Source organism: Mixophyes fleayi, chromosome 5 (assembly GCF_038048845.1).
Source record: "Mixophyes fleayi isolate aMixFle1 chromosome 5, aMixFle1.hap1, whole genome shotgun sequence".
NCBI lineage: Eukaryota > Metazoa > Chordata > Amphibia > Anura > Limnodynastidae > Mixophyes > Mixophyes fleayi.
Window position 1 is genome coordinate 75396054 of NC_134406.1, and position 19336 is coordinate 75415389.

General features: G+C 37.3%; 1 protein-coding gene across 3 annotated transcripts in view; it reads right to left on the reverse strand.

The window, feature by feature from the left end:
- Nucleotides 1-19336, reverse strand: part of TOPAZ1 (testis and ovary specific TOPAZ 1) — a 103454-nt gene that overhangs the window by 61844 nt on the left and 22274 nt on the right. For all 3 annotated transcript variants that reach the window (XM_075212397.1, XM_075212396.1, XM_075212398.1), the window contains exons 6-9: nt 9690-9811; nt 8537-8625; nt 6809-6931; nt 1102-1165 (exon numbers count right to left, since the gene is read on the reverse strand). In XM_075212397.1, coding sequence (XP_075068498.1) covers nt 1102-1165; nt 6809-6931; nt 8537-8625; nt 9690-9811 — 398 coding nt within the window. The remainder of the gene's footprint in view (nt 1-1101; nt 1166-6808; nt 6932-8536; nt 8626-9689; nt 9812-19336) is intronic.

The window sequence follows — 19336 nt, forward strand, 5'->3', positions numbered from 1 at the left end:
CAACAGGGACAGAGGCTACAAGTATTTTGAAAGCCAGAGCCACATCATGGGAGGATATAGCAGAAGTCACAACAGCGGGCTGGAGATGGCTTCATACATTTTCTAAACATTATAAAAGTATATGAAACATTCCCAGCAGAAGCCAAATTGGGGAAATAAGTGCTGTACAATAGGTTGTAGTTACCCCAACCCAATAGTAAATTAACTGCTTGGGTATTTATCCTTTAGTATTTGGCTGCCATGCAGGGAGAGAAGGAAATTGAAGAATACAGGTTGTTTTTTTTCCCATTTCCTTGATTCCCCCTATGGCAACCTAGTTCCCTCCTATTGTGCTGTATATGTCTTATACACTGTGATGTATATTTTTACCCACTATATATGGTTTGTTATGCTGGAGAAGACTCAGAAGGCACCATAGGAGGGGGACCTTGTGTGCTGCTGGTTCAAAAAGTTAATTTCTGTCTACTCTTCAGCATGTCTGAGGACTAACCTTTTGTAATCTGGCTGCCATGGAGGAAATAAATGAAAAACTGAGCCTGGTCCTCTTTGGCTGTTATAGTGATTACATATTTATAATTTGGGATGAGGGCAAGCATTCTTCTGTCCACTACTGTTCCATGAGTGAGTAGATATGTAAAAATAGTTTAGGAATTTTGGTGTAATCATTTTCTTCTTCAGTAAAAATAAAATATATTTTTCAAAATACAGGCTGCATAACATTTTCTTTCAGATTATTAAAACCACATTTAGAGTACCAAAACTAACTCAAACCTGGATGGGCTTAAAAAAAATAAAAAATTATAATAATGTATAAAGCTAATTTAAATACAAAAAAAAAAAAAAAAATCTAGTTACATAGTCTTACTATTAAACATTAAGATTATACAGTATATGCACTTGTTGATAGTTTTTTTATCAAGTCTTTCCGATTGCTGAATCTATTATGTGCATTGAATACAAACAGCACATAATATATTATTTATACACATTATTCAGAGGGATAAAAATGAAAAATATGCATGTTTTATGCTATGTAGCGGTTTAGAATCAGAAGAAGTACAGTAATCCGAGTGATTTGACTCAAATGTGGTTTATACGTACCTGCACGTCTTAATAAAAGTGTGTTTTTTCCAGCAATCAGCTTATGCAACAAATTCATACATATCTGTAGGACAGAAAGAGAAACTTTATTACATGATCTCAATTTTTCATGATCTAAATCTTCTGATAGACGTTATAAATCAGTAGGCAACAATATACAATTGATCTGTTCAATCAGACGTAGATAAATACTACTTTCTAAAGTGCTTTTTTTTCTTATTATTTTCACTTTGAGACAAAAAACTTTTCTTGAAGTATTGACCAATTTTTATTTCCACACAGGAATCTTGAGCATTTTGGTTGGAGCTCAGAAATGCCTTTTTGTCTACTCTATTACATCCCAATGTCCCCCTCTCCACCAGCTTCTTTCCCCTTCTGTTTGGTATTAATATAGCCACCAAGCACCAGAAAAAGCTGTGTAGGTGTATTATCTCAGCAGTCACTTGCCAAATAGCCAGAGCTTAGAAGCCATCTCAAGCTCCAACCACACAGACAACAAACAATAGAATCTGGCACATATATAGGCGTTCTGTAGAATACTAGTCATAAATTCAAATATATCTATCTATATCTTAACATGGTGTAGGATCCCTGGGCCTCATATTTCCACATACACCCTCCCCTCCTTTTCAGTCTAAATCCCTAATCTACTAGGTTTGGTCCACTTGGTTCCTTCCCCACTCCCCCTCCTCTCCTGTGGCAGGCCACACCCACTTCCTTTCCCCCCAAACTCTGACCAGCGAATGTTATTCTCAACTGGTTTGACTGGGGTATTATCTACTCAATATGAGCTACTGATCTTAAGCACTTTGTAGATTTCATAAGGGCTCACACTTTTGTGGTATAATTGTTCTTACCATCTTGTCTAATTTATACATTAAAATATTTAAAAAGAATAAAAACCATACAGGAATCTTGCATGACCAACCGTGAAATGGTTTTACAAACTTCTGTATGCAAAAGTTCTAAACAACAAATAAGAGAGCAGCCAATAAATATCAAATACAAGTCGCATGTATAGTATGCCAATAACATTGAGATGTTTTGACTTCTTAAATATTACTAGATTTACTAACAGCAGTTTAAAAAAAAAATATTTGAGGATGGGAATTATTGCATTGATATTTCAGGGCAACGAGAAATATATTTAATGACAGTCATGACATCTGTGGTTCTGTGAAGCAGTTCTGCGTGTAGACAGTAGGGGGTTGGCAGGATGTCATTTTTCTCCAAGAATTAAACCAGTTTTATAATCTAAAATCAAATACTTGTTAAACAAGTCGGCATAATCTAAAACCAGTCCAATAATTTCCTTAGTAAATAAAAAAGTAGAGAATTTTATTTTTCCTCATTCTAATTACCAGAGGTGCTGTAGGAAGGTCATATCAAGGCTTCATTTCCTTACCTAATAATTACTGTGGGAATTATATGTAGAAATAAATATTACAATGGCAACTAAGATTAGCCATATCAAAGCAAATCTTATATAGGTTTGTCTCGAGGCTGGTCAACGCTGTGTACTCAGAAGGGAATACATTGAGAACAAATAAAATGGGATTCCAATAAGATTCATGCATTATTTTTCTTCACAGAATTTGCTTCTGACCATAATAAAATTTACACAATCCATCTTCAAAACCATAAAATTAATGACATTTGAAAAGCAACCTTGAATCACAAAGTAGCTGTGAAAAAAAATGTAACTATTTTACAAACAAAAAAAATATGCTGCTTATTATCCAACAGTTTGTCATAATATATTTCAAAGGGGACAATGTAAGATGCACTTCCTTTTGGCTGAAGCAGTTTGTATTCAAACAGCACTTTTATTAAAATCAATTATATAAAACAGTTGTTATGTGGGTCCATGCGACTCCACACAATGTGTTACTGGTGGAAGATTTGGAGAAACTATGCACTAGGTCACCATCACAGTGACCGTTATTTGACATGTTTGCATATTGCTCATATTACAAATAGATATTATCTGTAACACTATTTTTTTTTCCCCCAAGTCTAAGAATTAATATACTTCAGAGCTGCTCAGTGAAGAGAAGGGAAGAATAAAACCTTCATCTCTGAAAAATGACATTATAAACCACACAGGAAGAACCTCTAACACAAATTAGTAATGCAAGAAAATTAAAGCTATGCCTGGTAACATGAAACAATTTGTAGTTTTACTTTACCCACTAATCATCATTTATTTTAATTTATATAGCACCACTAATTCCACAGCAATGTAGAGAGAATATTTGTCACTTACATCACTATGCTAGACCAGATTAAGTGTTGAGGGGGCTGTAGGGGCACATGCTCCGGTTCCCCCTCTTTATTTATTTAATGTGGTTTAATGGGACCTTTAATGTTCAGGTGGTTTGGGGACTATTAACTGAATGTGGGGGATGAGGTTGGGGAGAAGGAGGGATTTTTAATAAATGAATGTCTGATGGTTGTGGGAAATAGGTACATTTATCAAATGTAAATGCTATTAGTTTATTACAGGGGCCGTTTGGGGGAATAATTAAATCTGGTTGCACTCTTAAAAAAAAAACCTTAGATTCTGTGAATGTTAGCATTTAAAATATAACAGTGATTTTGTATTTCATAACTCCATTTTAGTTTGTAAGTTATGTTAAATATGATCGTTTGTTAAGGCCTCATAAAGCCTTTGTTCAGCCATTTATTGTAACTTGCATAGAAATATTATTTGCTAAAAGAGATTATTCATTTTTCTGCTGACTTGCAGTCTTGCAAGATGTGAGCCTATGGCATTGAGGTTAAGCGGACATAGAGAACACCAAAATAATGTATCAAGATATGAAAACAATAAGCATTTTCATGTTCAGCTCGTAGTGTGGGAGCTGTGCCCTTGATGTTGGACATAGCATACCTCCAGCTCCCCTTGAGATACAAAAAATAGGCTCATCTGTCCTTAGAAGGGGGAGAAAATAAACACCTCAAGAATACGTGAGAAAGTTAATCAGTAGCGCTTCTCATAGACTAATGTATGCACATGACGTAGGATTCATTTATTCAGTAGGCTATAAAAACTTGTATCTTTGTATCAATAAATCAGAGAATATTCCTTGTATACAGAACCCGGTCTGTGTCAATTCTCTCCAGCTGATTGAAGCGCTTCCAGATATACTTGACACCACAGGCAAACTTGGGTCAGAATTCTAGATCTTACAGTTACCAAAGAGTTTACAATTACTAGTAGCTGTACTCATTTCTTTACCCGCTATTAGTATCCTAAAATGGATGTGTATGTTTTTATCTTTTTATATGGTTTATAATAAATAGACTTCATATTCATCAGATTCTGTGATAGTATTTATTTTTTAAGTGAAAGCCTTAATAGTTGGTATGTTGAATAAGAAGGAATTTGATAAACTCACATCCAGTGTCCTAACATGCCAGTGTTCTATTTCCTACAAAAATCCAGAAATGGCCTGAACATGCACCTGGGAGACAAACCGTGTCTGCCATAGGGTCTGGTTAAAAAAATATCCCCAGTGGAAAATTTAAGATGCTTAGGAGAAACTGTTTTGGCTAAAGCTTAAAGAATTATAATTCATTATGCTTGAAGTATTGTGTGTGTCAAATAAATACTTGTTTACACTTTTACATCATTTGCACCAGGAGTAATGTGCTCTAGTTATAAACATAAAATGGTTTGTATAACATTACTACCTGCCCCAGAGACAGCATTTGGCAAACAAATACATACCCAAAACAGGGCTGGTGAACCCCATTTTTGTCTCTTGAAGTAATGTTATTTTGGAAAACACACTGATGATTCTGCTATTGTATATATTCTAATGTTGACCGATTACTCGTTTCCTGCTACATTGTGAGGTGTTCTTTAACAGCATAGCAACTACTTTCATGGACTGCCCAACCGCAAAATTCAATCAGCTCAATATACATGTTAGGAAACATGATTTTCAATCATTCAATGGTTTATACCCATTTCTTTCATTTTTACCCTGTTATTTAGCACACACTCTTAACATTTCTTATATCTTACTCTGATTAATTTTGCTTACACTTATGCTACATCCAATCCTGAGGCAACTCAAATGGTTACTGAAACAATTGTTTTCTTTATTAATATAGTAATGTTTTCTTAGACTTGCATGTATACTTGCCTAGTACTTTGTTCATCTCTTGATACATTTCATTCACATGGGTTACTTGTTTTTAGTAACATTTCTTTAATGTGATTTAATTTATATATTTAAGAAGTACTCGCTTTGATGTTCTATGACTATAAATTACATGATCATTCCTCATTTATATATGACATTCACTTTATTGGTGGGATATATTTATACACTATATATGGCACATATGATCCAGTTCACATTTTACATCTAGTAAAAAGCCCCTGGAGTATTTTTCATTCACTCGATCCTCCCTTGGCAAAAACTCCAGTCTAAAGAGTATTATGGTCTGTTACTTGTTCATTATTGTGTTACTTGTTCTTCTTTGGTTTGAACTGAGAAAAGGGCTTTAGACCACTTCTGATAGCATAACTTGCACATATTTTACAATTAAAGTATTGAACGCTGTGGACCTTGTTGGACGGCTCCGGCAGTTGTTAATATCTCTCACTGCACTATGAAGTAGTTTTGGCCCATTCCTAATTGCAAAAGTGATTCAACCCAGTAAACGATTTTCAGATCAGTCTACAAAATCTCAATGGGGTTTATGTCTACATTTTAACTTGGGCATTCAAAAATTCTACATCCCTAGTGTCTGTCTTGCTGTTGATCCAGCTGCATGTCCTCTGACAGTCGTCTGTAACATTCCCTGATATGGAGACGTTTTGTGTTTTCTTTAATAAATTGTCCAAGTACTGGAATTATCAAAGAACCCCAAAAGACCCTACCACCATGTTTGACGCAAGAGGTTCTGAATGTGAAACTTGACAGTTTTAAACATAGTCAAGGAGAGATTTTTGGCAGGGTAGTTACTCCTGGGAAGATGGTTTACAATCCCTAAATTCCTACTTTTGGGGAAGAGCGGTGGCACGACAGTTTTATCATGACATGATGTACCTATAGAAGCAGTTGTGCAGCCAGTTCCACTATGACGACAAGGGCCAGTGTAAGACAGATTTACCTTGGGCATGACTCCAATAATACAGGCCTGACTGTTCGTCAAATTAATTGAACAACTAAATTTCTTTTAAAAATCGGGATGAATTTACTAGGGTGGCTTTGGTGGTGGTGGTCAGAATAGTTTTTATACACCTGAAAAATCCAAGCTTGCTTACCCTGCACACAAAAAAAACAAAAATAACTCAAATTCTACTCTATATAATACTGAAGTAAAAGATCTAAGCAAACTTACCGTGAAATATGCAATAATGCAGAAAATCACATTCACGGGAAGTGCATGTCATATAAGGAAACTGATATAAACAATATAAAAATCTGTATTTTCACAAGTACTCAAATGGGCAATCTGCAATAAAGTCTCTGAATTACTGGCAAATACACCTATCCAATGCAAAATATAAATCTTGAGGGGAAAAAAAAAAAAGCAACATTTGCAATGAGGTCTGCAATTTATTCCTTTGACCTAATGCTTGTGGAACCCAAGTCAAAATATAATGCATAAGTGGACTGAAAAAAATAAAGTAATTCTGCGTTGGAAGCCTCCTACCACCAATGATAGAATAAGAAAATCAGCTTACCTTCTCGTCACACTGCTTAGGAATATGAATGTATGAACATTGCTTGTTTCCACAGCCATACAGTGTGTTAAAAAAAAAATTGCAGTATCCGTACGGTAGCCAAGAGTGGTGTATTTTGTAAATCTAAGGTAAATATATGAAGATCAATTCAAAGAATTAAGCACATACATTTTGGCAAGCATTCTGAGTCTACACATTACAATGTCTTATAAGCAATACGAGTTATAAATGGAAAAAAGTGCAAAATATGGCGATTGCCAAGCATGGCTGGATCACTTATAAATAAATTATTGGAGAAATTTATTTCATTTAGTGGCACAGTCCACCGATGTACTGTATATCATTGCAAATGTACTGATTTTTGCATTAGAAATGTATTGATTTCTAATGCAATAGGCATAAGTAGGAGGAAATGTGTTTTTTGTAAGAAAAAGGAAAACCCATGCTAGCTAGGCCTTTTCATTTGTGATTGTCCAAGACATATTTAGCCTGAATGCACAAGAGGGGTCGTTAGACTTTTATTGTGTGTCTGAGAGACGGGAAACCCAAAAGCAAGTAATTTAGGAAATCACAGATATTGATGTAAATTTGGTTAAGATCAAATTGCATTTAAACCCAAGTTTAAAGAACATATTACATCTTGATGTTAATCATTGAATGTAAGATCTCTGGCTGCGTGGTGCCAGGTAGGAAAGGGGGATGGAACGTGTCAGAAACAGTATATAAAGAGCTCTGTTTAACCATGTAACGTATTATACCATCTGTACTTCTGGATGATCACTAGTACCTCTATTTGCTCAAAGGGTCCTTACAAGGACCATTACACGCTAATTATAAACATCAGTTCTTGAAGATTCTGCCTGAGGCCTACTACCTGCTGTATCCTGTGACCAACAGATAAGAGCTTAACACTCCAATCCGTTCGCCAACTGTCCAATGTTAAACCCAGTGTTTCTGTTCCAATACTCTGCACGCTCAGCAATCCTGATCCATAGTAACCGGTCAGGTGGTATCAGCCAACCCACAAAGAGTGTAGCAGCTATACCAGCTAGCCCAGAAATCAGCAGTTTTAGGTGCTGTGAAGGAGTCTAGTGGTGGCAAAGAGATTCTCTTACAACTACTACGCAGTTGGCAAGTGTCTAGTGGTAAGGTGTAACTAGTAGGAGTGGTCAGTAACAGTGTTACTGGCAATGAAAAAGAAACCCAGAAAAACTGAAATATCCCTTCATCCTATCCCTGGTGAGAAGGAGGTTGCAGTAGTCGAGGCGTAATAATGAGAGCGTGAATGATGGTTTTGGTTGCATCCTGAGAGAGGAAAGGTCGGATGCGGTCAATGTTAGGAAGTTGAAAGCGACAGGCTTGGGCTTGAATGTGGGGGGTAAAGGAGAGAGAGGAGTCGAAGGTAACGCCCAGGCAGCGAAATTGGGTGACAGAGGAAATGGAGGTGTTGTTGACAGTGATAGAGAGGTCATGGTGGAAGGGGAGCCTGGGGGGACATTCTGCTGATCAATTGAAACAATCGTTACTTTGAAACGACTATTGTTCAAGTATACACACAATGCGATATTGGCCCCGACGGTCATTTATCACTCGATTGACCCAAAAGACGGCTGAAAAACCTGTAGTGTGTACCCAGCCGTAGTAATCACTGACCCACTTTTGCCTAGACGCTGGTAATAGTCTCCCAGTCTACTCAAGTGTCTAAAATATAATTTAAGGTATACTCACAAATGAAGGATTTTCAAATTTCCATTTCTCCCGACTATCTAGATTCATTAAGTCTGGAGGCGACATGTCTTTCCTATTGTGCTGAATATCTTAAATACAAAAGCAGAAGAACTCTTAGAAACCTGTAATTGTCTTAGAAAAGAATAATAAAAGTAACCAACATTTACCCAACATTGTAATTAGGTGCAAATTTGCAATACATCATAACAATCACACAATGAGCTTTTAACGATTTCATTGATTTGTGTTTATTTTTACATGCATTTTCATGTTTGTTATTTTTGTTCGTTTTATTTTACTATTTGGACTTATTGAAGTCTACATTCATAAAAGCAGAAATAAATATTAATGGTATCACAAGTATATATAACTTTTGAAGAAAGTTTCTGGTTTTGAATTTTAACGAAGGGCATATGATAATTTGTAAACGGCATACAACTCAGTAATTTAGATATATTGTAGTGTATTTAAGTGAGGTTCACTTTAATGAGAATCAGTTAAAATTAAAAAGAAAATTTAGTATTCAGTTTTGACTGAATATATTTAAGTGGATTTTGACATCATTACACATTCAAAAGTATTGGCATTTATTGTTGTTTTACGGTGTATTATGAAAGATATTAAGACTTGCAGACTGACACAGGTGACAACTACATAGAGAGTCAAAGGAATAAGAATCTGCACGTGGACGAAAATTAGCTTTTCTCCCACAAAATTTTTAAAAACTTGAAAAAAGGAGTAATTTACTTCCATTTTGCGACCAACATTCCTCCACCGCCCCTTAGTGTTTATGTGAAATGTGCTTTTATTGTGTGCTGTATTACATGAAAAACTTTAGATCTTTTTAGTAGAATACAGTGCTGTTCTAATTTTATGCTTAGTCTTCATTAGAAAAAAAATAAGAAATATACAATTTAGTGTAAATGTACCCTCATTGGTGACCATAGTAACCCCACAGAATACACCGAAATGGTAGCCAGGAACACATTTCACACAAACTAAAAAGCCCACAAATTACTATTTTTTTTAAAAATCTACACATTCATAGCCAGTTTCATTATTTTCCTGTACACGTTTCTAAAGCACTAACACCAAAGAACGTGGCACAACCACAGACACTGCAAAAGTTTTTCAAAAATGAAAACAAAATTACCGTGTATCCATTGAGGAGGAGGAGGATCATCTTTAAGTGTGGATTCTGGTTTCGGGGGAGGGAGGAGAGGACGATAAGACCCAGGTACGCGCATGATGGGAAAGATTTCCCTAAATGTGGAACTGTGAAGGAGGAGGGGAGAAAAAAAAAAAAAAAAAAAGATTGGAGCATTAAGAAAAATGGACTATCAATAGGCAATAAAACTAAGAAAAACTGATAGCTCATTACCATCAAGCGATTTTAAAGGTTAATTCAACTGCCCTGGAAGTACCTTGCTTTGTAAAAGTTCTTGGAGAAAATTGGACCCCGTTATGTCAAACTTGCGAATAACTTTTTGACACTGAATACGTGTCAGCAGTATTTTTAACAAACATGATTTTATTCACAATTGAACTGTTTGTTCAAGCATTTCACTATGTGACTAATCTTCTCTCTGCAAAGTGTTTTACTGGTTACCTTTACATATTTCTATATAATGTAACTTAATCTAAATATACATACACTAATATATTTATTTTACAATAGCACAATGGTACATGTTGCTTGAACACACACTTAGTAATTATTCTTATCCCACTACTTTCATGACAGTTTTTACAATCCACATTCCATAATAATATAGACTTTCCAAAGAGGAGTACGCTCTTCAGTGAGTCCAGCAGATCATAGAAATGCAATGAAAAGTAATAAGCTTAACTGAGAACTTTGAAAATCAGATTTGTTAAAATCGTGAGCATTACCAAAACAATTAGTTCCAGAGTTACACACCCTGCTATCCACATGGCTCCTGCAGAAACAGGACCGTATTAGAAGGGCAACCGGGGTGCAAGAAACTGGATCAATTACATTCATTTGGTTCAACTTAAGTACAAGAGGGTGTAAGCTGTCTTTCTTGCCCCAGGCACTACAATTTCTAGTTACGGCTCTGCGCAAAACCTCAACATGGACACTGAGGAGAACATTTTTTATATTTCAAGACTTTTCTAGCTATGTCGCCAACAAGCACAAAGAATTCAGTCCAATTTGTAAACAACTGTCATTCACACAATTAAGAACCTTAGAAAAATTAGTAAGTTGATATATTAGTATGCAGTCAAAAAAACATATGGAGAACCACTAGCAGTAATCTCATGATCATGTTTACTAACCCGGTGGAGTGCCATCATTGGCCATGTTACACAAAACATTTAGACAGTTGGACTCTATCGTCAGCTACTGTGAAGTTATTTGTTAAGTTACACATGTACACTATAGACAGGCAACTAACGGACCCTGAAGGCAGATATGTAATTGTAGACTTGACCATTAACTGGACAAAATATACTCTTGTAGGACAGTATGTCATAATGGCACTTTCTTCCCACTGCTTGTATAACTCACCACTGTGTGATCAAATGACAAAACACATTTGTATCAGTGTGTGAGCTGTTTGCATAAGCATTAATTAATTTTGGATTCAAAATAATGGGTGCCATCTGATATATTTTCATCATCAACATTTTATTTATATAGTGCCAGCAACTTTCGTAACGCTTTACAATCTTGGTCTGTGATAGAAAAGACACTGTAAGGTAAAAGCTAATTCACCTAAAACGGATGTTGATCGCTGATGTCTGGGCCTTGCGTGCCCAGGATGTAGCCACAGCCCTCATTGAGTGTGACTTTAACAATTAGGTACTTCCCACCTGTTCCCCTTGTAGGCCTGTGCAATCACTTTGATCCATCTTGCCAACTTAGGTTTTCAAGGGGCACACCTCTTGCAGGAACCTTCGGGAAGTACAAAAAGTCGTTTTGTTTTCCTGAGACCTTCTATTCTAAATAGATATTGCTCTAACCACGTCTAGATTATAAAGTTGTTCTTTCTTATTAGTTGGATGCGCAGAGAGATGGTAGAGTTAATTCTTGATTAACATGGAAGGAAACAACTTTTGGCAAATAATCTGGATTAGTCCTCAAGACCACTATCCGTATACATGTTTAAGAAGGGTTCTACACACCATATTGCTTGTAGATCTCACAATCGATGGGCTGAAGTGACTGCCATGGTTGGGAATCAAACTCATGACCAAAGTGCTGTAAGGCTGAAGTGCTAACCACTAAGCCACCGTGCCGCCCACTCTTTCAACATAGAAAGAGCCCGTGATTTGAGAAAACCATCTTTAAGGAACTCTAAATAAGTGGAACACTGGAAGACATAGGATCCCTTGTCCTGTCCTTTGCCCAAAATATAAACCTTTACCAGACTCTAATAAATGATAAACTAATTCATGCAGGGAAGAAGACTTCTCTCTACCATCTCAACAACAAAACAGCAGCGCTGGAAAATGGGACACTTATCTATAATAATAATATAATGAGTTTGTGGAATTAAAAAAACATCCTTTAGTAGTGCATAAAAAACAAGACATAAAAAATTACATAATAAAAAAATTATACTAAATTAAAAAGTGTATTAGATTAAAAAAAAATAAAAATCAAAAAATAAAATAAATCACACTTCCATTCTCCTATCAAAAAAGGATCTAAGTAGCCAGTTTGTCAACTTAGGTGAATCATCCTTTTAGCAATTTAAAAAATGAGCTATTACACAGGGAACGCTGTACCTTTGTGATTCCACCTTTGTTTCCGACAGCAGGCTTGAATGCGTGCGCTCTGTACACATGATCAATAGTTTAAATTCTATAGGATGTTCTTACCGCAGAGGTCTGTGATGCCGGCAAGATTTTTCAACATAGGAACAATATCATAGTAGATGGATTTTATGTCCGTGGGACCCGTAAGATTCAGTAAACACTTATCCTTGTGTTCTTGACACATTTCATCGCATACACCTTGGTAAAGTTTTTGAAGATGTCGCCAGCCAGAATGGCAGGCAAGTGAACTGAAAGTCTTGGACCAGGACCTGAGAAATAACCGGTTATGAACTGCAACAGGGATATGAAAGTAGACATCCCTAAGGTCTATGGTTGATACAAAATGAACTTTGCTGATGGCGACGAGGATAGAAATCACACATTTAAAGTGGAAATATCGATGCAAACAAATTTGTTGAGCCTCTTCAAATCCAAAACGGAGAATGAAAGCCCATGATTACTTTCTGACAAGAAAGGCTACTTTACAAGCTTGTACATTCTTGACCTGTAGGAACAGGAGAAATTGCATGGCCTTATTAATGATTGCAGACTTATCTTGAAACAAGTGGTTAGATTTACCCCCAGATGAATGTATAACAGTGTCAATTTGTCTTCCACAAAGCTGGGGATCTTTTAAATGGAAGATTGGTTAAGACCATTTTTGACTGAGCATCTGCAACCCAAGGGCGTAACCAGAGGGTTCTCCTAAAACCACTGATTAGGCCATTGTCCAGGCTGAAAAGGTGCTAATGGTATTGTGACTGGATCACTATTAAATAACTTTTGGTAAAAATTTATTTAAAGCAAATAGCGCAGGGCACTTATTTATGTAATTGCATTTGCACTTATTTTTTGATATTTTGCATATTGTAAGATAGGAAATCGTTATTTCGGAGACCAGGGAAGAAAATTGTCTCTTGTCTAACCTTGCTATAGGATATGCCTATTTCTGATGTATATATCTGATACAATGAGCCTGTGTTTACCAAGCCTTTGGTGTATTGTGGTTTGGGGAAGTGGCTTGTTGTGGGTCCTTTTGTTGTTCTGTGGAAATGTGTATTCGGCGACTGTCTGAAGTATTCATGCCAGTTAGACCTTTTGATTTGCTAGTGAGTCTCCTGTCTCTGAAATAAGATCCAGGAAATCCCAGCAAGGGTTTTAAGAATTTCATAGCTAAAGATAATTAGTAGCTTTGCAGTGTATGTAAATCAATGTTTTGGTAAACGGGGGTTACATCCGGATTCTAAAAATAGCCTATGTCAAAACTGTATAAACGATGAGCTGTGTCAGCATGTAATGTATCATTCTGATGTTCCATCTGACCTGACCACTGATACCTTAAAATCAGTGGGACTGTCCTTGTCAGGACACTTGAGCAATAAAACATCACTCTGCTTCAAAGCCCTGCTTGACAACTCCTTCAATATTACTGTAATCCTGTGACCTGCCGATTAGACCCTAAAATGTAATCTGTTCTCCGGCTGTTTCTGAGGTTTGGACCCAAGCTTTTCCAGTACCACCGCCCTGCCTGCTACCTGCAGCTCTGGTCAGTGTGATAGGCCAGGGAGGATCCATCCACAGCAACCCGGATCCATAGTAAGAGGTCCAGAGTTACTAGCCCAAGTACAGGAGCACACTAGCAGTGACAGTTACCCAGAAGGAACGCGGTTCTGAGCGCCATAAAGGAGTTCAGTGGTGGCAGCAGGCCCCTCCCACTACGGCAGGAGGGGCATATTAGAAATAACGAAAGGGAACGATGGCAAAGTAAGCCCAGTCGGTTCCCAGCAACAACAGACAGGGTGGCATAGGCGGTCCATCCTGTCACAGGTATCTAAAGATGCTTCACACAAAAACTGACTTTTCTGCATACATTCAAAGCATTTCAACATGTATCTGTCTGTTAGCTTTCACTTGGAGGTTCTCTGTCCATAATAGAAGAGTTCTTGACACTGAAGCTTTAGCTACACCAGTGGTTCGATATCAAATATGAAGTTTCTTAAAACAACTCTCCACCTTCCCATGCATGGAATCTCTGATGAGACCCCCATCTTCAATAGGGACAGTATTTCTGGATGATATACTAGCCACAGCTCCTTCACCACCTGATCTCCACTTTGTTTTCAGTCTTCAAAATAGGAATTATGAGACACTGAAGTTTCCATATTGTCCAAATTAAACTTCGCAGGAGACAATTTAATCTCTACAGATTCATCACTGGAGGATTCATCCAAATCAACAGGGGATTCACGTTCCGGGTGAAAGCATGTGTCTTTCAACCTATGCTTGTCTGAGACCTTGCTCTCTTTAACCCCTGAATGGCATATAAATCTCCTTTAGTCACAAACGCTTTATTATTCTGCCGAGGGATCAGAGTTTGACTCTTGGACTGAGCACTATATGTTAAACTGCATTCATTAATTTAGGCCTGGCCAACCTGTGGGAGAGGACATCAGCTGGCAAAGCATGCTGGGGATTGAAGTTTCTTAACACCTGAAAAGTCACAGGTTGGCCATGCTAAAATAAAGGCTGATCACAGGCCCCACAAACTATATGGATCCTGTTGTCCATCTTTCTACCAGAAAACGGAGAGACCTGACAACATATACAATAATATGCACATGAAATCAAGCCTGTAAGTTAGGGGTACTGCATTTTATTTTGGCTGTTTGGGGGTCACAGGATCCAGATAAAAGTTTCCCAAAAGGCAGGAATCACTTAGAGCAGTTTTGGGCCTCTTACTAGACTGGCTGCCATCTTGGCACCCTGTGACCCATGAAGTGAAAATGGAGCGGCTAAATTCAAAATTATTATTACACCAGATCTGCTAAAATAGGTGGCAGACTCATGTTCCCCAGGTAGCCAAACATGGAATGCTGCAACCTTACATACAATTTGGGTGTGGATTTTTAACCTGCCTCTACCTTAAAACTGGAAAGGGAATCTACCCAGATTTATGGCTGCCATGGAGGATTAAGGAGCGAAAAATTATTCCCAAAATCCTTGATGCGCTACCAGCATTTCCTACTATATTGACTAGCAAGGATGAAAATTAAATAGTACAGCTATTACACACCAAAAAAAACAACCTAAAATTAGCCCGATTATACTTCAGAAAAACAAAAAACAGAAAGAAGTATAAACTTCAAACATAACTATATAACCAAGCAGCTATTTGGCGGTACATAAAAGACTGGATAACAAAACAAGTCATGTAAACAAACCCTCCCCTTGAACAATAGGTAATACTGGACAGAAATTTAACCCATTTTCTTTTTTCACAAAGGAAATAAACATTTTAAGAAAACCCTTTGTAGTTGTACACATGGTCAGTTTGACATAAGGTTAGAAATAAATGGAAACTCAAGGCTCACAATAACCTGTTCCTCCCTCTGCTGGAGAATTTAAAGTTCCAGATGGGAATAGCCTCCTATCCTCTATCACAATGGGCAAAGAAAGGTCTGATTACCATCAGATCTCTTACGGATGTCAACACTAAATGACCATTAATATATACCATTGCAAGCACTAGAATGAAGTACATACGCCCATACACCCTCACTTTCCTCCAGTCCAGCACTATACAAATAAAGTTCTCACTAACTAACCTGTATTCGGTCAAGCAGCTAGGTAGTCTAATGCAAAATAAACAGATTACTACAAAAGCTATTTCTCAATCTTTTTTATAAAATTCTACTTATCCCATTATATCACAATGGCAAAAGCAATTCCCCTGCCTAAAAAAAAACCTAATATCAGCTCTTTCAGGGAGACAATCTAATTTTCTATAGAGGCTACCTATAACCTAGTAGATGTCAAGCTAATGGAATTACAAAGACCTCCAGAAGCCCCAAAAAGTACCACTGTGGAAGCCTTACTATATCACTATTTATGGGACTGTCAATTCCCACAGTGGATTTATGAAAATATTTACCCCTTTCACAAGAATAGGCCATTTTAGTTAAAACCATGACAGAAACCAAACAAAATGGTCATCCGTAGCCAGAAACGCAGGATTATATACCCGATAATCGGGTTTCCTTGACTACTCCATGGTAGCACACATTAATGGGGTAAACACAAGAAAAGTATGCAAGGACGTTATACCCCACTTCTGGTGTCTTCTTGTTTTCTCAAAGCTGTAAGATATATCTAGATAACCGAAAACCATGCAGTGCGATTCTGGACTGGTGAGAAGCAAAGGGACACTCGCGATCCATTGCTCTAGCTGCATACTATGAAGTTTCACTGTCTCACTGCCTTCCTGTTTATTTGTATTTATTGTTCTTGTGCGTTTAACGTATGTTATTGTATGCAGAGCATATGTTAATAGAAACATGGCTACATAAGCTTGACAGAGTATTCTTAAATGACACCAGGTGGAATGTAAATCAGTGAGGACAAGATGTCTGGGTTAAATTGAAGACATGTATAATGCGATCACACCTCTCCTGTTCAGTCCACCAGGTCATTGTTATACTAGTATCCCTGCTCTCCTAGGTACCTTCTTCACAGGGAGCCAGCAATCCCCAATTACTATGGGGGAGGACCCTCACTTATGCCTCATCACTGACCCACCTATCATAATCCGGCTACAGCCCCTAGTACGCCCACCATCAACACCACCGTCGTGAAAATGGTGAAGGGGATATAACCTGTGTTTTGACTGTACTGAGGATGTTCATGAATTGGTGACTAGGAACTGTGCTTCAGTCACGTGTGTATGCTGTACCTGCAAAGAATCGCATCTGTCTGACGATTGTATATATGCACATCTATATTGCCATCTACGCAATAAAAACTTTGACATAAACTGCCTAGGTGATTTCCAAGAACCCACTAGGGTCAGGCAATCCTCATAACATATTAGTATAACAACTTAGGGATGGGCAGTGTGCCGCCATGGAGGAGTCAAGTAAACCAGATCATGTACATAATCCTCAGATTCCTCTTCAATGGCAGTACACATTAATGGGCAATACCCAAGCAGATACTTAGAGCAGATCACATCTCTATCCATATCTATATCTATATTATGATCCAAGACCTTTGCACTCATCCATTCGATAAGCCATCTAATAATTTATCCAAAAAAGAAACACTAGCCCTTAGGACATTACAAAACAATGAGGATATAGTCATCAAACAGGCAGATAAGGGAGGAGAGATAGTTGTCATGAACCGTTCTGACTACATTAAAGAGGCTCATAGGTTACCGAGTGATCAAGCCTCTACATACCACTTAGGAAAAACCCAACAGATGAATATATCTCCCTCCTTAGAAATATTTTACTTAAAGGATTTTATTCACAACTGATTGATAAAGACGAATTCCAATACCTTCTGATCAATCACCCCATTATACCCATCTTCTATTTTTTACCTAAAATACACAAAAGTTTGCAGAATCCTCCTGGTAGACCAATAGTGGCAGGAATTGACTCTCTAACCTCCCACATACCTGAATATGTTATCTTTTTACATAAATACGTTAACCATAGTCCAAATGGTAGCCATGTGAACTGAAAATTCCTGTTGAAATTACTAATCTTCCATATTTCTGATCGTAATCTACTTCTATGGCTTCCAAGATTGAATAAAGTGATACCATCATGAACTTCTTTCCACGTATGTGTTTGTTGAGTGGCCTCAAATCTAGAACTTTTCTTTTGTACTATGAAGATATGTGAGTAAAATCCTCTGACTTTTGGTTCTAGAAAGGTATTTAGAATGTCTTTCATAGTCAACATTTCTTTCAATGTCCTTAGCCCCTCGAGGATATTTTAGACAATAGTCCTTTGGTGACTAGGTTCAGGAATTCCAGTAGTATTCCACTTCTGATAATATCTAGTACCCATTCATCTGTAGTGGTATTTTCCCATGCTCTAATATATTTTGTTATGCTTCCTCCTTTATTTATGTCTGAATGGCAGACATATTTGGCATAATTGTGCAAATAGTCTGAAAGACTCAAGTCTTTATTCATTTGTTGCCGAAAATTCTATCTGATGGTGCTGTATTGGTATCTTTCAATATTTTTTCCCGTCTGTACAGTCTCTAAAATATTGTGAATTTCCTCTAGGTTTTGTGTTAAACTGCCTTCTAATCTGTAATCTTAAAGCCACCAAGATGACTTTCCTCCAGACATTTTCTATATCAGAGCATTCAATTTTTGCCCAAATAAAAACGCTCATTGAAATAGGAGCAGTACTAATTTATTCTTGGACTGTGTTTGACATCCACGGATGTAGCCACAACGTTCTCCTCACTGCTAAAGCAGAAACCCATACACTTTGCAGAAAATCGGTTTGCGCCCATAGACGCTCCACATATAAACTCAGTAGCTATCAGTATATATCCCATCTTGAACACTTTTCTAATTCATTGCCACAGACCCTTAAACTAGTGATGGATAGTTCATGAATGATTAGTTCAAAATGAACTAATCTTCAAAGTGAACTAGTTCACAGCTCTGGCAAAGATTAGTTCACCAGGAACTAAAACAAGTGGGAGGAGTTAGAGATGAAGCAGAGCAGCTCCAGCAGCCTCACTCACTGTCTCACTCACAATGGTTTTTTAGTTTTTAACTATAAAAGTAAAGTAGAAAGGACAACACAGTCCATGAAATACAAATCTAATAAAAAAAATAAAAACAAAACAACAGCATCTGAAATTGTACTGACTAGCTAAAGCCTATGTGTGTGTGTGTGTGTGTGTGTATGTTCATGCTACTCACCTTTTTGTGATAAAATCACTGTCCTATTAGTCTGAATTCTGGCTTTGGTACTAGGACCCGAACTCCCCTCTCCCTACACTTCCTATATTTGCTAAATATGATACTGGGTTTGTAGGTGCTACTACAGCAGCACTGCTATTCAGCTCTCATATACAATACTCATGAGTCAGTACCTCTAAACTACCAAAGGTGGCGCTACTGTGCTCACACATTGTGAGAGACTGTGGAGCTGATCACTGAACTATGAGTCACGAGTCATTCTCCTGGCTCAGGAGTTTAAG